Consider the following 16,538-nt stretch of genomic DNA (forward strand, 5'->3'; position numbering starts at 1 on the left):
GACGAATATTGTAGAATGATTGTGATGGGAACACCTACAATATTCACGTGTCTTACCTTCTAGAATGTTCCGGTAGAATCCCATATACACTCATTTTGGCCAAGTTCCCTAGTAATTGAGAATATCCATTATCCCAAGAGCTAGAGCCAATTTGAAAAACCTACATGAATTTTTGAATTCAGCAACCCCAAAATGCCCTAAACTCGAAGTATCCTTTGCAACTAAACAATTCTTTTAATTGCTGGGCTGTGTAATCATTAGTACTGCACTATCACTGATTCTACCTAGGGGCTGTGGGACTGGAGCCCCCCTCCCAGTAAAAATCCACCACTGCTCTACCATCCTTAGTGAGCTCGGGTCCCCCTGCACCCCCTTTCTCTCCTGTGAGACCGATCCCTATCCTGTGTCTTCATTCTCTCTCTCCTTGGTGCAGGACTGGCACAACAGGGAGCAGGAGACTGTCTCTCCGTGTGCCTGACGAGGAGTTGTTACTGGTGCAGTGGCTTTGTATTGGAAGCCCTGCCTGCTGCTTACACAGGGCTGGAGTCTCAAGGGAGAAAACTCCTCCCCCCTGTGGGACTACCAGTCCGGACTGTGATTAGCACAATAAGGGCTATTTCACACTAGCCGGTTTTCCCCGGACGGCAAAAAGACATCCGTTTTTTTGCCCATGGTCAGTGACTTTCACACACAACAGCATCCGTCCTAGTCAGTGGATATTGATGGCAACCGTGCCGTCTGAAAGCTGCTAGGTGTTACAATACTTAATTTAAAAAAAGTACATCTTCCCCCTCATTTTCTGCACTGGCTGCAGATGACACAATCGCACCATCATGACTCTGCCTCTCAATGGCAATAATCTCAACATTGTGTTGCAGGGGTGGGGCCATGATGACGCAATCACTTGAGTCACATCATTCACCCCCACTACTCCCCCTGATACCATGCCACGCTGTTATGCACACCGGTGCCAGCAGGAATGTACGTACTGGTGTCTGAACGGTGAGGGATGCAAAACAAATGAACTCACAGACAGACTGGGGAATATGACATTACATACACAGAAGGTGATAGGGTAACAAAATAAACACAAAGTGAACAGAGAAGCCCAAAGGCTAAGAAACTGGGTGTCTCCCTAGTATTAGGAATGCTCAGATGGAAAGAAGCGAGATGTAGTGATTTAATACGTAGAGAACCCGAAATGCTGTTGCTAAGGGCAACAGCAAAACCCTAAAGGGTTACCAACGGGTGTGGCAGTAAACTCCTTGGTCAGAGATGGAATAATAGACACAAGGAGAGTCTCCACTATCCTAGTCCTCACTTGCAGTGCACTGGTTCAGTTTACTGCTACTAAACTGACACCTGAACACCTTGCACAGTGAGAAAGGATTTTGGCAGGCAAGTCTGAGAATACAGCCGCAAACTTGCTAGGTTCACAGAGTAGCAAAAGAACCCCAGCAAGTTAAATGACTGACTCCAGTCTTACTGCTAGGTCTGGATTGGCAGAGTGTAATACCAAATCCCAAGGCCTATTTGCAGTAAGCAACAAACAAATACAAAGTTTACACAGTACTAGCTAGCTTTCAGGAACTGACTAACCAACAAAGATTCAGCAGCATCTGCCTAACCTGAGAAGAGGGTTTATATAGCAGGTGCTGTCCACGCCCCACTCAGACCTCACAGACTGTGAGCACAAAAACCAGCACCGGATCCCCTGCCGTGCACAGAGCCTGTAACCACTGCACAGCAAAAGACCCGAACCGGAGTATCAGCTACGCTCAGGTTACTCCGCTAGCACTTGTCTCCCGGTTGCCACGACAACGTGGCAGCACAGAGCAGGAGACCCTAACAGTACCCCCCTCTGACGAGGGGTAAAGAACCCCTACCACCGGGTTTATCGGGGAACTGCGAGAAGAAAGAGCGTAACAGTCTGGGGGCATGAAGATCACAACTGCCCACCCACGACCGCTCCTCCGGGCCATACCCCTTCCAGTGCACCAAAAATGACAGCCGACCCCGAACCATCTTGTAGTCAAGAATCCTTTCAACAACAAACTCCCTCTGGCCACGTATCAGAAGAGGGGAAGGTCTTCCACTGGAAGAAGGATTACTAATCGCCCGTTTTAAAAGGGAACAATGAAATGTTTTATTGATACCCAAAGAACGGGGTAGATCTAACTGAAATGCCACCGGATTGATAACCCTAGTGATCTTATAAGGACCGATGAACCGGGGGCCTAACTTATGAGATGGCTGTCTCAACTTCAAATTCTTGGTAGACAACCAGACGAAGTCTCCTAATTTGAAACTGCAGGGTCTTTTCCGCTTATCAAAAACCCTTTTGGTCACTAATGACAGACACAAGGGCTTTCTTCACTTTCCTCCAAATACCTCTAAGGACCGAAACCACAGAGGAACCACCAGGCGTGGAGTCCAGGGGGTCAAAAGAATTGGCCTTAGGATGATGCCCATACACACAAAGGAAGGGAGAGATCCCTGTAGCAGAGTGAGCCGCCTTGTTATAGGCAAACTCCGCCATGGACAGATGAGCCACCCAGTCAGTCTGACACTTGGAGACATAACACCTGAGGAACTGCTCCAAGGACTGGTTCACCCTTTCAGTCTGCCCATTAGACTGCGGATGGTAGCCTGACGACAAGCTGACAGAAATCTGGAGATCGGAACAAAATGCCCTCCAGAATTTGGCCACAAACTGGGATCCGCGGTCAGAGACCACATCAAGTGGCAACCCGTGGAGGCGCACAACATGCAGCATAAAAAATTCAGACAGGCGTCTGGCCGATGGCAGCCCAACCAATGGAACGAAGTGCGCCATCTTCGAAAACCTGTCAACGACAACCCAGATGGCTGTCATCCCCGAGGATTTGGGCAAGTCCACCACAAAATCCATTGAAATGTGGGTCCATGGCTTAGATGGAATAGAGAGTGGATGTAATGGGCCAACAGGAACCCCTCTAGGAGTCTTAGTTCGGGCACAGATGTCACATGCCCGAACCCACTGATCCACATCCCTAGCCACCGAGGGCCACCACACCGCCCTAGATAGCAACTCCCGAGTTCTGGCAATACCCGGGTGACCTGCCGACTTCTTGGCATGGAATTCCAGGAACACTCGCTGTCTTAACCTAGGAGGCACAAACAAAAGACCTACCGGAAGGTCTGGAGGAGCCTGCTCCTGTGCTCTAAGGACTAATGACAAGAGGTCCTGGGTAATGCCCACTTTAATACATGATGGGGACACAATGGGCAATGGCTCCTCGGTAGTCTCCTGGATTGTTGCAAAACTCCACGAGAGCGCATCAGCCTTGATGTTTTTTGACCCAGGGCGATATGTTATCAAAAAATTAAAGCGAGCAAAAAACAAAGCCCATCGTGCCTGCCTGGCATTGAGGCGCTTCGCTGACTCTAAATATGCCAAATTCTTATGGTCGGTGAGAATTGAGACCACAAACTTAGCCCCCTCAAGCCAGTGTCTCCACTCCTCGAGTGCATCCTTAATAGCCAACAATTCCCGGTTACCCACGTCATAATTCATCTCGGCAGGCGAAAATTTACGGGAAAAGTAAGCACAGGGATGAAGGCGATTATCAGACACCCCCATCTGAGAGAGCACTGCCCGAATACCCATCTCAGAGGCATCCACCTCCACCACAAAAGGACGCTCTATATCTGGGTGTCGCAGCACCTTGGCCGAGACAAATGCCCTTTTGAGACGGGCAAAAGCCGCTTTGGCCTCACAAGACCAGTGAGCAACATCCGCCCCTTTCTTAGTGAGTGCCACCAAGGGCGCCACTATAGACGGAAATCCAGCGATAAATCGTCTATAAAAATTCGCAAAGCCCAGAAAACGCTGAAGCGCCTTCAAACTAGTGGGCTGCACCCAATCCAGGACTGCCTGTACCTTGGAACCCTCCATTTGGAAACCTTCTGGGGAGATAATATATCCTAGAAATGCGATTTGCTGAAGTTCAAATTCGCACTTCTCCAGCTTCGCCCCAAGCCGGTGGTCTCTGAGTTTCTGGAGGACTAAGCGTACATGCTTCCGATGTTCCTCCAGGGAATGGGAGAAGATTAGGATGTCATCTAAGTATACAACTAAGAATCTATCCAAATATTCCCTGAGCACATCGTTCATGAAGTCCTGGAAGACTGCCGGGGCATTACAGAGCCCAAAAGGCATCACCAAATATTCATAATGCCCTGAGTGGGTATTAAAGGCAGTCTTCCATTCATCCCCCTCTCTTATTCGGATTAGATTGTACGCACCGCGTAGGTCAATCTTAGAAAAAATGGTGGCAGTACGAAGCTGGTCAAACAAGACCGAAATGAGAGGCAGTGGGTATGAGTTTTTAATCGTGATACGGTTCAATTCCCTGAAGTCGATGCAAGGTCGCAACAAACCGTCCCTTTTACCCACGAAGAAGAACCCCGACCCAACTGGAGACTGTGAAGGTCTGATAAATTCCTTAGCCAAGTTCTCCTGAATGTACTCTGCCATAGCCTAAGTCTCAGGACGTGACAGGGAGTACAACCTGCTCTTGAGAAGCTTAGCATTCGGCAACAAATCAATGGCACAGTCATAGGGGCGATGGGGAGGTAGTACCTCTGCAACTCTTTTGGAGAACACGTCCGCAAAATCTGCATAACATCCTGGCAATCCTGGCAAACTTAGCTGCGAAAGCCTGACTGGAAGGCTCAAGCAACTCCTGAAACAATCAGTACCCCAACTAAGAATCTCCCCAGAGACCCAGTCAAATTGAGGATTGTGGGCCCTTAACCAGGGTAACCCCAACACCAATGGGGCAAAAGTACAGACAGTCACATAAAAGGATAATTTTTCAGAGTGTGTGGCTCCAATAAACAAAGAAATCTGGCTAGTGCAAGAGGTAATTTTACCCTGGGATAATGGTTCCCCGTTTAACCCACAAATCTCAATTTCCAATGCCAAGGGTACGAAGGGAACAGAGTGTTTCTGGGCGAATTGGCGGTCCATAAAAACCCCGTCGGCCCCACTGTCCACAAAGGCCTCAGTCTTGACAGTTTGACCGAGGATCTTTAAGGTCACCGGAATGATAAAAGTCTTCTTGGGTAATTCCGACTTCTGACCTGACAGGATATTTCCCATCACCCTCAGGCCCTGAAGTTTTCTGTCTTTTCTGGGCATGATACTACCACATGACCTTTATTCCCACAGTACAAACATAACCCCTGCTGTCTCCTCCGCGTCTTCTCACGCGAGGAGAGGCGGGTAGCCCCAATCTGCATAGGCTCCTCAGAAAATTCCTCAGAGTCTGAGGTTCCCTTGGGAAAGAAGGAAACCTCGGTCTCCCTTTCAAGCCTGCGCTCTCTCAGCCGTCTATCCACCCGAATGGATAACTGCATGAGCTGATCCAAGCTATCAGGCAAGGGATATTGTACCAGTTGGTCTTTTAACTGGTTAGAAAGACCTTTTCGGTACTGGTGTCTCAGGGCTGGGTCATTCCACTGGGTATCATGGGCCAACCTCCGAAACTCCGTACAATAAACCTCAACTGGCCTTCGCCCTTGCTTAAGGATCGAAATCTGAGCCTCGGCTGAGGCCGTCTTGTCAGGGTCATCATACAACATGCCCAGTGCCGTAAAAAAAGCATCAACACTTTTAAGCGACGGATAGTCAGGCTGCAACCCATATGCCCAGACCTGTGGGTCTCCTTGTAGCAAGGAAATCACTATGCCCACCCGCTGAATCTCCGACCCAGAAGACTGAGGCCTAAGCTGGAAATATAGCTTGCAGCTCTCCTTGAAACAAAAGAACTGCGAGCGATCTCCAGAAAAACGATCCGGGAGGTTTACTTTCGGCTCCTTAACCCCTGAAGGTACTGCTGCTGCGGGAGCTCCGCCAGCGGCCTGCGAGGTGTGCATTTTAATGGACAAATCATTAAATTGTCGAGTCAGGACCTGCACCTGATCGACCACCTGTTGCAAAGTATTTTGAGGGGTATGCTCCATATTCCCACAAAATTTCAACAGGAGTATTAGGCTGCTGAATATGTTATGCACACCGGTGCCAGCAGGAATGTACTGGTGTCTGAACGGTGAGGGATGCAAAACAAATGAACTCACAGACAGACTGGGGAATATGACATTACATACACAGAAGGTGATAGGGTAACAAAATAAACACAAAGTGAACAGAGAAGCCCAAAGGCTAAGAAACTGGGTGTCTCCCTAGTATTAGGAATGCTCAGATGGAAAGAAGCGAGATGTAGTGATTTAATACGTAGAGAACCCGAAATGCTGTTGCTAAGGGCAACAGCAAAACCCTAAAGGGTTACCAACGGGTGTGGCAGTAAACTCCTTGGTCAGAGATGGAATAATAGACACAAGGAGAGTCTCCACAATCCTAGTCCTCACTTGCAGTGCACTGGTTCAGCTTACTGCCACTAAACTGACACCTGAACACCTTGCACAGTGAGAAAGGATTTTGCCAGGCAAGTCTGAGAATACAGCCGCAAACTTGCTAGGTTCACAGATTAGCAAAAGAACCCCAGCAGGTTAAACGACTGACTCCAGTCTTACTGCTAGGTCTGGATTGGCACAGTGTAATACCAAATCCCAAGGCCTATTTGCAGTAAGCAACAAACAAATACAAAGTTTACACAGTACTAGCTAGCTTTCAGGAACTGACTAACCAACAAAGATTCAGCAGCATCTGCCTAACCTGAGGGTTTATATAGCAGGTGCTGTCCACGCCCCACTCAGACCTCACAGACTGTGAGCACAAAAACCAGCACCGGATCCCCTGCCGTGCACAGAGCCTGTAACCACTGCACAGCAAAAGACCCGAACTGGAGTATCAGCTACGCTCAGGTAACTCCGCTAGCACTTGTCTCCCGGTTGCCATGACGACGTGGCAGCACAGAGCAGGAGACCGTAACACACGCCCCTCCCTCTGCTGACCTGGCTGCCCCCTCCCACACAGGGCAGCCAGAATATCGGGAAGTATGACTCACTCTTCCCTGTCCTTTTGTATACTCTATGCCTTGGCATACAGCCACCTAGAGCCAAATGTAATAGTCAGTGATATGCCTAAGTCGGCGCAATTCCAGAGAGATAGTGAGTAGATTTGAATTCCCAATTTGTGAAGGCAAAATTGACCTGGTTTGCCTTTAAATTAAATGGCGCTTTAAATCTAGTGACTATCTCAACGAAATCACGCTGCCTCCCACACGGGATGTTATATTTGGACCCTAGTGTTCAGTTTATTTTCCTTTGTAATTTTTTGATTTACTTAATCATTTTGATTAGATAATAGGAGGTACAGAAAAGAAAAGGGCAAATGGGTACAGAAGCAAAATAGGGGAAGAGGTTAAAAATGGTGAAGACTCAGCTCACTGAAATACAGAGAATATAGAGAACTCAGTGGTAACTGTATGATTCCGGGACACATAGTGCTGGTATCGATCTTCCTGCTTCGCCTCTTTACCGAGGTGAAGTAGAAAGGACTAGTGTCGAGATCTTGGATGCCAGAGAGGGGGAGATAGCAGTGCCCCTATCACCTTGCTCACACCATCCCTGTAATATATGGGGGAGATGCGGTATCAGTGCATATAACGTGTGCTGATTCCACTTCTCTCCCATAACGGAGGGTAATACATTTACCCCTCAGTTAATACATAACAAGTTATTTTATATGTTGGGATTGAGACAATGAAGGTAACTCAGGGGGGAATCCGTGCTGCTATAACACTTCCTGCTTCACCTCATTACTGAGGCCACTCCAAGATGTATGATCATCTTTACTGCTGGAGCGATGCCTGTCTGAGCACATAGTGCATTAGCTTAGTGCTGATGTGCTGTGTCTCCCTGCCCGGCCGGCTCCAATGCGCATGTGCAAGCTCTCGCTACTCACATGAGATCTCACATGCAGCACGGAGTCAGCACCCGCCACAACCAGGGACAACTCTGTCCCTGCTGTGGAGATAGGGCATCGACACCTGCAGCTATTGAAATCGATAGCTGCAGGTGTCAGAAAGGTCTGTGCTGCTGACTGTTCATACATTGCCCCACAATATAGGTGTGCTATCTTATAGATAGCAGTGCCGGTAATGACAGGTGCGCTATGGGCACATACTGCGGCTGTCATACATTGGGGGAAGCATACATTGATCCCTCAGTGAGAGATAGAGATGCTGGGCTGAAGCTCCAGTGCCATCAGTGACCTATTGATGTCACTGGAACCATAGCAGCATGGGTGAGGACGGCAAGGTTGAGTAGGGCATGCCCATAGCTTCCATTTCAAAACTGAATTGAATTTATCTACGATATTGGGGGAGGCAGTGAACTTTTCTGGAGCAATGGCCGCCCTAGTATCTATCAATGTATGACCAGGGAGATATCAGTCACTCTGAGGGACCTAAATCTTGTGTCATATGTACATAGTCCATGATCATATTTCTTCATCTCAACAGGTATTTTTTTCAGTGCTCATTGGAACTTTTTCCCTCGGTCAAGCAGCTCCTAACGTAGAGAGTATTGCCAATGCACGTGGAGCTGCCTATGAAGTCTACAAAGTAATCAATAAGGTAAAGTGAATCACACACTTTAAAAAGGCTTTATGCAGATGTGTCCTTCCTGATCTAGCCACCGTACGCTGTGAGTCACAGCACACAGGGCGCATGAGAGCCGCCAACTCCTGTGTGACTTGGCCAGCGCTGGGCATCTCTTTGACTTGGGTGGCACTTGATACACCGGCTGTCGGGAGTCCGACGCTCTGCATACCGGCGAAGGAATCCCGACCGCTGGTATACCAACAACTGTTCTCCCTCTTGGGGTGTCTACAACACCCCTGGAGGGAGAATAAATAACGTGGCGCACGCCACCGTGCCCGCAAGGGGCTCTTTTGCGCTCACACCACTGCCGGCATTCCGGTGGTCGGGATCCCGGCACAGGTAGGCTGGGCACCGGGATCACAAGCGCCGGCAAATCATACTACACCCCTTTGACTTGGCCAATGTTAGTCATTAGAAAACTCGGTCACGACTAGGTGCAACTAGAAGGGCAATTTAATGTGACTGCAGCAACGATGAGGGAGAACACATCTACAGTATATGTTGGTTTTCACATAAAAGCCCCAGGCATGTCTTCTGATTTTCTAGTAAGCCTGCATTACACAGAAGGTTCTACATACATTTAACACATTTAACAAATAAAACTGCATATGTTGGATAGGATACACTACAAAATCACGTATGGACGAGAAAGACCAATCAAAAGGTATAATTTGCACAGAACAATACAACATAAAAAAATAACTATTTCCTATAAATCATAATTATATATATATTTATATATATATATATAAATCGAATGGCCGGCACTCCCACCTTAAAAATCTCAGTGCCCCGGTGCCTCCCAAGTAGGTCTTTCAACCAAATACACAGTGCAGAAATGGTGGCACTCACGGGTCTTGCAGTCAAAGGTAAAACGGACACAGTGGTCTCAAGTTTGGATCAACGTTTCATTAATTTAATAACGTCATCAGGATCCTGATGACGTTATTAAATTAACGAAACGTTGATCCAGACTTGAGACCACTGTGTCCGTTTTACCTTTGACTGCAAGACCCGTGAGTGCCACCATTTCTGCACCATATATATATATATATATATATATATATATATATATCTCTGCGTGTGTGTATGTATAATATATATATATATATATATTATATGTATAATATAATGCAAGTCAAACAAACGTACCTGCCCTGGTTCCCTCCTGGGTCTAAAGTAGCCCACAAATGCGAGGCAGATACAGTATGTATAACTTGTGTTTATATGTGTGTGTGTATGCGTTAACAGTATCTCACTCTCTAGATGTAACGGTGACAAAAAACGAAAAGAAGAACAATTAACACATAGTTGTGCAGTAGCTTTATTTACTTTTATTTAATATTTACATTATAATATTGAAGCATACTGTAGATTTTTAAAGCAAGAACATTGTTAATAAAATATACAGAGCCAAAATGTTTTCACATCCATATTTATTCTGTATGGTCTTGAACATGTCATATGTTTTTTGGTAATATTTTATTAAAGTTTTGTTACTGGTTCTTGGCGTTTTACTGCATTCTTTTTTTGTTTCCAGCATCGACCAATAGACAGTAGTTCTAAAGAAGGACACAAGCCAGATAAATTGATAGGACACATTGAGTTTAAGAATATCCATTTCTCCTACCCAAGTAGACCTGATATACAAGTGAGTATTAATAATTTCAAAGTAGAACAATGCATATGTCTAGACCTGTTTTGATACTAGGGGTTACTGTATATACTGTAGGAGCAGACTGTCAAGTACAAAATAGGGGCATCTTTTTTAAGGGGAAATTTACTAACAATCACATTGGGCTGTGATCTGTTATTACACCTTATCGTCAGAATGTTTTGCACTGCAAAACGCACATTTGATGGTGTTACTAGTCATGTAATGGTGTGTGTGAGATCCGTCGTATTGGTTGTTTTTTGCAACTGAAATCGTGGATACAGTGGAACTTGAATGTCAATTTGCTAAACTCAATCTCGCACCTGAATTCTAAGTAAATCAGTGAAATTTGCAAACATATTCTGATTGTTCAGAATTTGCACGTTACAGTGGCATCACCAAGTTATTATAAAAATGCCCCCAAACCACCAATAACACATACGTTGGTGGCGTTTGTGTTGGCAGGCGTGTGCACAGGACTAAATATCCTCAGCCATGCTTGTGAGCAGAAAGAGAGAGCTGCAGCTGACTTGGTGGCATTTTATATCATCCTGATATAGATTTTATTAATTAAATGGTTTTCACATGCAAACATGATTTTTAAAACAAACACATTGTTTTCCTGAAATGTGTTGTGATTTTGGTGCAAATTTGATCGTTTTGGCAAATACAATTCTTAGTATATTTGTGATTTGCATTGGTACCAATGTTATTTTAACCATGTTTGGTTTGATGGTCATTTGCTGTGATTTGGTCTATGAATTGGTCATTAGTAAATTCCTGATTAGCAAAATTGCTGCTTTATCTCTGAAAAATGTGACATCGACCAAACATGATTCTTAAATTCCTAACAAACTGTGTACATATGGTGCAGGCTAGACTCACTTGTTTGCATGTGTTCTTTATAGATCTTCTGTACAATGAATGTCTGCTTATCATATGATTATTATCTATTTATATGGCCTGTTCTTGCACCAGCCATTTTTTGTCCTTACACAACATTACTTTTTCGTAATAACGTGAAATCCAGTATGGTTGCAGATCACAAAGTCATGTTGCTCTCCGAAAAAAAAGTTAAGTTGTAAAATAGAACAATTCAAATATTAACACAAAAGGAATGTAGAGAGGCTGCTTTTTCTTAGTCTGCTTTCAAAATAATAACAACAATTCTTATATAGTGCTTTACTCCCATGCAAATTAAATATACATCAGAAACCTGCACAGTATATGATATGATATTGTACAACTGATCATCAACTAAACAAAACTGACAGAAAATAATAATGATGACAAGTTTTTTATTTTTTTTTATTTTTTTATTTTTTATTATTATGTTAGATTTTAAAGGGCCTGAACCTCCAAGTTCAAGCTGGAAAGACTGTTGCTCTCGTTGGGTCTAGTGGTTGTGGAAAAAGCACCACAATTCAGCTGTTGCAGAGATTCTACGACCCTGCGATAGGGGAGGTAAGTGTTTGTTTCATAAGCCCCCCGCTAATATTAATGATAGATTTTTGTTTCATCAATGGACCTCTGAAGTCAGAGCTGGGACACTATGTGGTGAAATGTGTGCTTACTGATCCTAGGTGACGGTTGATGGACATGACATACGGACACTCAATGTGCAGTGGTTACGAGAAAATATTGGCGTTGTCAGCCAGGAGCCTGTTTTGTTTGGAACGACAATCAGAGAAAATATTCGCTATGGTAGAGAGGATGTTACAGACGCTGAGATAGATCAAGCTACCAAAGAAGCCAACGCCTATGACTTTATATCTAAGCTTCCAGATGTAAGATAACATTGCTTATATGAACTGCATCATCCTATTCAAGAACAGATGTGCTTCATTAGTCTTAATGTATCATTGTCTGGCAGGTGTCACAAAAATATATCATTTAATTTTAATACCTAGATATCTTGATCTATTTAAAACCTCTACATATAATTGTGAATGTTTTTTTCAGCTCTTTTATATAAGCCAACTAGAATTTTAGGTTTAGTAACCCCTAGTGCCACCTGGGGTTATCCAGCTGCTGGTGAATTAGGACTGAATCATTGCAAACTGTTTTTTATTGCTCACCAGCAGAGCCACAGGTTACTCATCATGGCTATATAGCATTGAAATTATTTCTTTATAACCTACAGTTGTATTTTATATACCCAGATAATTTCTGCAAGAGAATTATGTGTTGATTTATTTAATATTTTTCTTTCCAGGGGTTAGACACAATGGTGGGGGAAAGAGGAGCCCAGCTCAGTGGAGGCCAGAAGCAACGAATAGCTATTTCTCGGGCTCTTGTACGTAATCCCAAAATCCTGCTGCTGGATGAGGCGACATCAGCTCTGGATACACAGAGTGAAAGTATTGTGCAGAATGCTCTAGATAAGGTACACACAGGCCACATTATTTAATTCTTCTATTACATTAATCCCTGAAGATGTTTGTTTTTGTCCTATATGTTGGGTGTTTTGTGTGCAGTATAACAAATGTGATATTTCTGATATATATTCTCTTTCTCCATAAGGCTAGAGCTGGCCGCACCACAATTGTGATAGCTCACCGGCTATCCACCATCCGTACGGCTGATGTCATTGCTGGATTTCACAATGGCGTTGTGGTGGAACAAGGATCCCATGAAGAGCTGATGACGAAGAAAGGGGTGTACTATTCTCTTGTAATGCTGCAGGTATTGTTTTTATTTATTTTTCGGGGTACATTTGTATATAAAATATTCTTGTTTTTTGTCACTCATTTAAGAAGTATATATGCAAAATTAGAAAAAAAAGCTGTAAACAGCACTGTTAGAAAAAAATTCAATTTTTCTTTATGAAAAGTCTTAAAATTGATTAAAAAGTATGGATCAGTGGTTAAGTGTACAAGCTCTAAAATAGTGACATGGAGGGAGTTGCTAGTGACCAGCCCTGATGTCCACAGCTCAGTCTTTATACAAACAGAACCCAATCCCACTTGTGGTTGTATGGCTTTTGTCTGTAGTTAAGGAAAACCTAATTTTCCCCCAACTTCTTTGATTTGAATATGGATTTATAAACTCCTATTTCTCTTTGCTCCAGCAGGCCTTTGTAGTTTGACAGAACTTGATGTTCTTTTGTCTATTGAATTTTTTCTATTACCCTGACCCATACACTGGGTTGCAAGAATGAGCTGCAGTGTTCTTCAGCATGGGGCTTGTTTGCTCGAAGGGCGGGTGAGGGGCACGTATTTTTTGACCAGGCTGCAAATGGTTTAAAATTCTGAAAGGGGAGTATGTTCCACACCAACACTTAATCGACATTGACTAACAATTATTACCCTGACAGTGACACCCATTGGCCAAAGGTTGTCAGGATGTGCCTCCGAGCTATTGAGCATGAGATTTGCCCTGGGAGTGTCTTCTTTTGTTGCTTTCCTGATTTTCTTAGTGAATTCTTTGGGAAGACTTACTAGGTCATAGTCTGGGACTGGGTACACATTTTACCAGGGTTTCCCTACTTTAATATGGCCACATCAGCCTGGTGTAACCTGGTGCTGGTTGGTTGCAAAGCGACCCATGCTCGATATCCTCCTGCTTTAGTGGTAAGTTGGTAACCACCCCTTGTGATAGTAATAGTGCTGTTTACTTATTTTAGGTTACGTGAGAACACCTACATTTATTTAATATGGCAGTCATCTGTACAGATACTGTATATGGCAGTAATCTGTACAGATACTGTATATTTAAATAAAAACCCACCTAAGGCTGCAAAATTGATGGCAGTAATATTCCGTCTAGATTAGGCCACAATACGACAGCCAGAGCCGGCCTTAGGCATAGGCAAACTAGGCAATTGCCTAGGGCATTTGATATGCCTAGGGGCATCAGCAGCTTCTGCTGATTAAAATGATATGCGGCATGCCTATATTCTGTGTGTTGCATTTCATATGCAGATACAGCCACAGTCGCACAAAGTATATAGGCATGCCACATATCATTTTAATCAGCAGAAGCTGCTTGTGCATCCCAGCCACATAGCAATGCAAATAAGATGCATTTTCATTAAAAAAAAAGGTGCCAGATGTTAGCATTGAGGCAATATTTATGAGGACACATCTGTATCCAAGTAGAGGCAGAGGTCACAGTGTTAGTGGCAGTGTGAGTGCTGTGTGCATGTGAGTGGGTTGGTTGTGCAGTAGTGTTCGGAATATGTGTAAGGAGCATTATGTGTGTCATGTAAAAATGCATTAAAGGGTACTACTGTATGTGTGTCATTATGTGTATAGAGGCACTAATGTGCAGCAAATGTGTAGGGGGCACTATGTGTGTCATTATGTGTATAAGGGCATTAATAATGTGCAGCTTATGTGTAAGGGACATTATGTGTAAAAGGGCATTAATAAAGGTTGTCATAATGTGTAAGGCGCATTATGTTTATAAGGACATTATTAATGAGTCTCATATGTGTAAGGGGCATTACTGTGTGGAATTATATGTATAAATGCATTACTAATGTGTGGCATTATGTGTATAAGGTGCTCTACTATGTGGCGTTGCATATAGAAAGGGCACTACTGTGTCGTCTAATTTGAATAAAGAGCAATAGAGTGTGATGTAATGTGAATAAGGGGCTCTACTGTGAGGAGTAACGTATATAAGGTAAAGTGATACTACTGTGGGATGTAATATGAATTATGAACACTATCGCATGATCAAATGTGAATGAAGTTGCAATACTGTGTGGCATAATTGGAATTGGGGTTACTATTGTGTGGCCATGCCCCTTGCCAACAAAAACACACCCCTTTTTGGGCTGTGCGCCAAATGTGCAACTGTTCCTATTTAAAATATAGGGGGTACAAACACCAAAATAAGGACTGCTATGGGTGAGGGATGATGGTGCTGGGAAAGAGGTGCAAGGTCAGAGGCGGAACCAGCGGTGGTGCTAGGGGGCACCAGCCTAAAAATCTTGCCTAGGGCATCATATTGGTTAGGGCCGGCTCTGACGACAGCCTACCTCATTCAGGCTCACTCTGTTTGTTTCCATTCATTTTTTTTTTTAAATCACAGAATTATGAAAAAAATGAAGAGGAAACAGAAGATGATGATGACATGGAAACAGAAGACGAGGAAGAAGGAGAACTATTTGAATATGAGGATAAAGTCACTGAAGATGTTCCAGAAATTATTGCTAATGGCTTGGACATCATAAGCAGAGATAACTTGCACAGGCATTCCAGCAAGAGGAAAAGTAGAAGATCTTCTAGAAGGAAATCCAAGTCCAAAAAGTCTACCGCCAAAGCAAATGGGGTAAAACACATAACCGAGTACATATTACTATACTTTAGCAACAGAACTGGACCACAGCTAGTCATCCTTACTACAGATGTCCTCATATACCTAGCCTCAATATGCCATGCAGCGTGACTGAGCCGACAGGTCCTGTACGACTCTGCTAGTATTGGGCATCTTTTTCGCCAAAAAATGTGTCTTAGTTGTAATGTGATGCGAAGCAGTGTTTACTCGGTGTGTAAAAGGTTGCGGTTGCTGCATTGTAGTACTTTTGTATACAGATTTCGCTTCAATCACATGGCATTGCAAATAAGACACATTTCTGGGCTAAAATGACGTAAAACAGATGCTTAGTGTGAGCAAAGTCGCAGGGGGACCTGGTGTGTCAAGGGAGGCTGTTTGGCGAGATAGCAGCACATTTGAAATATTTTAATTTTCTATAAGAAATAAATAATAATATTATAATTTCTTCCAAACAGGTTGTGGAAGAGGAACTTCCCAATTTCTCTCTTCGTAGGATACTAGCACTCAACAAACCTGAAATGTTCTATATAGTCATTGGTGTGATTGCTGCAGCCATATCTGGAGGCATATACCCAACTTTTGCAGTCATGTTTGGGAAAATTATTGGGGTAAGATTTTATCCAAGTGCACAAAATACATGTTGCTCTGAGACGTCTTTTATACCTTTTTCTTTTATCATTTTAGTCATTCAGCATCACAGATGAAGTAGAAAAAAGTCAAAAGACTGTCTTGCTTTCCCTTATGTTTCTTGCGCTGGGAGTGATCAGTCTAATAGTATACATTGTCATGGTATGTATGCTTTTTATGTTTATTAGCCTTTAGAATTACTTTTATTTTATGAAACTTTACACATATATACATATATATATGAAGGGGTGTGGTATGAATTGCCGGCACTTGGGATCCCAGCGCCGGGATCCTGACCGCCAGAATGCTGGCAGCGGGGCGAGCGCAAAAGAGCCCCTTGCGGGCACGGTGGCGTTTTA

At 43.9% G+C, this 16,538-nt stretch overlaps 1 protein-coding gene across 14 annotated transcripts in view; it reads left to right on the top strand.

Annotated features, from left to right (window-relative positions):
- LOC135056444 (ATP-dependent translocase ABCB1-like) overlaps nucleotides 1-16,538 on the top strand; it is a 194,363-nt gene that overhangs the window by 143,347 nt on the left and 34,478 nt on the right. For all 14 annotated transcript variants that reach the window (XM_063961626.1, XM_063961625.1, XM_063961621.1 and 11 more), the window contains 9 exons: nucleotides 8,472-8,585; nucleotides 10,153-10,263; nucleotides 11,605-11,730; nucleotides 11,850-12,053; nucleotides 12,482-12,652; nucleotides 12,790-12,951; nucleotides 15,307-15,546; nucleotides 16,008-16,160; nucleotides 16,237-16,341. In XM_063961626.1, coding sequence (XP_063817696.1) covers nucleotides 8,472-8,585; nucleotides 10,153-10,263; nucleotides 11,605-11,730; nucleotides 11,850-12,053; nucleotides 12,482-12,652; nucleotides 12,790-12,951; nucleotides 15,307-15,546; nucleotides 16,008-16,160; nucleotides 16,237-16,341 — 1,386 coding nt within the window. The remainder of the gene's footprint in view (nucleotides 1-8,471; nucleotides 8,586-10,152; nucleotides 10,264-11,604; nucleotides 11,731-11,849; nucleotides 12,054-12,481; nucleotides 12,653-12,789; nucleotides 12,952-15,306; nucleotides 15,547-16,007; nucleotides 16,161-16,236; nucleotides 16,342-16,538) is intronic.

This window comes from Pseudophryne corroboree, chromosome 3 (genome assembly GCF_028390025.1).
Source record: "Pseudophryne corroboree isolate aPseCor3 chromosome 3, aPseCor3.hap2, whole genome shotgun sequence".
NCBI lineage: Eukaryota > Metazoa > Chordata > Amphibia > Anura > Myobatrachidae > Pseudophryne > Pseudophryne corroboree.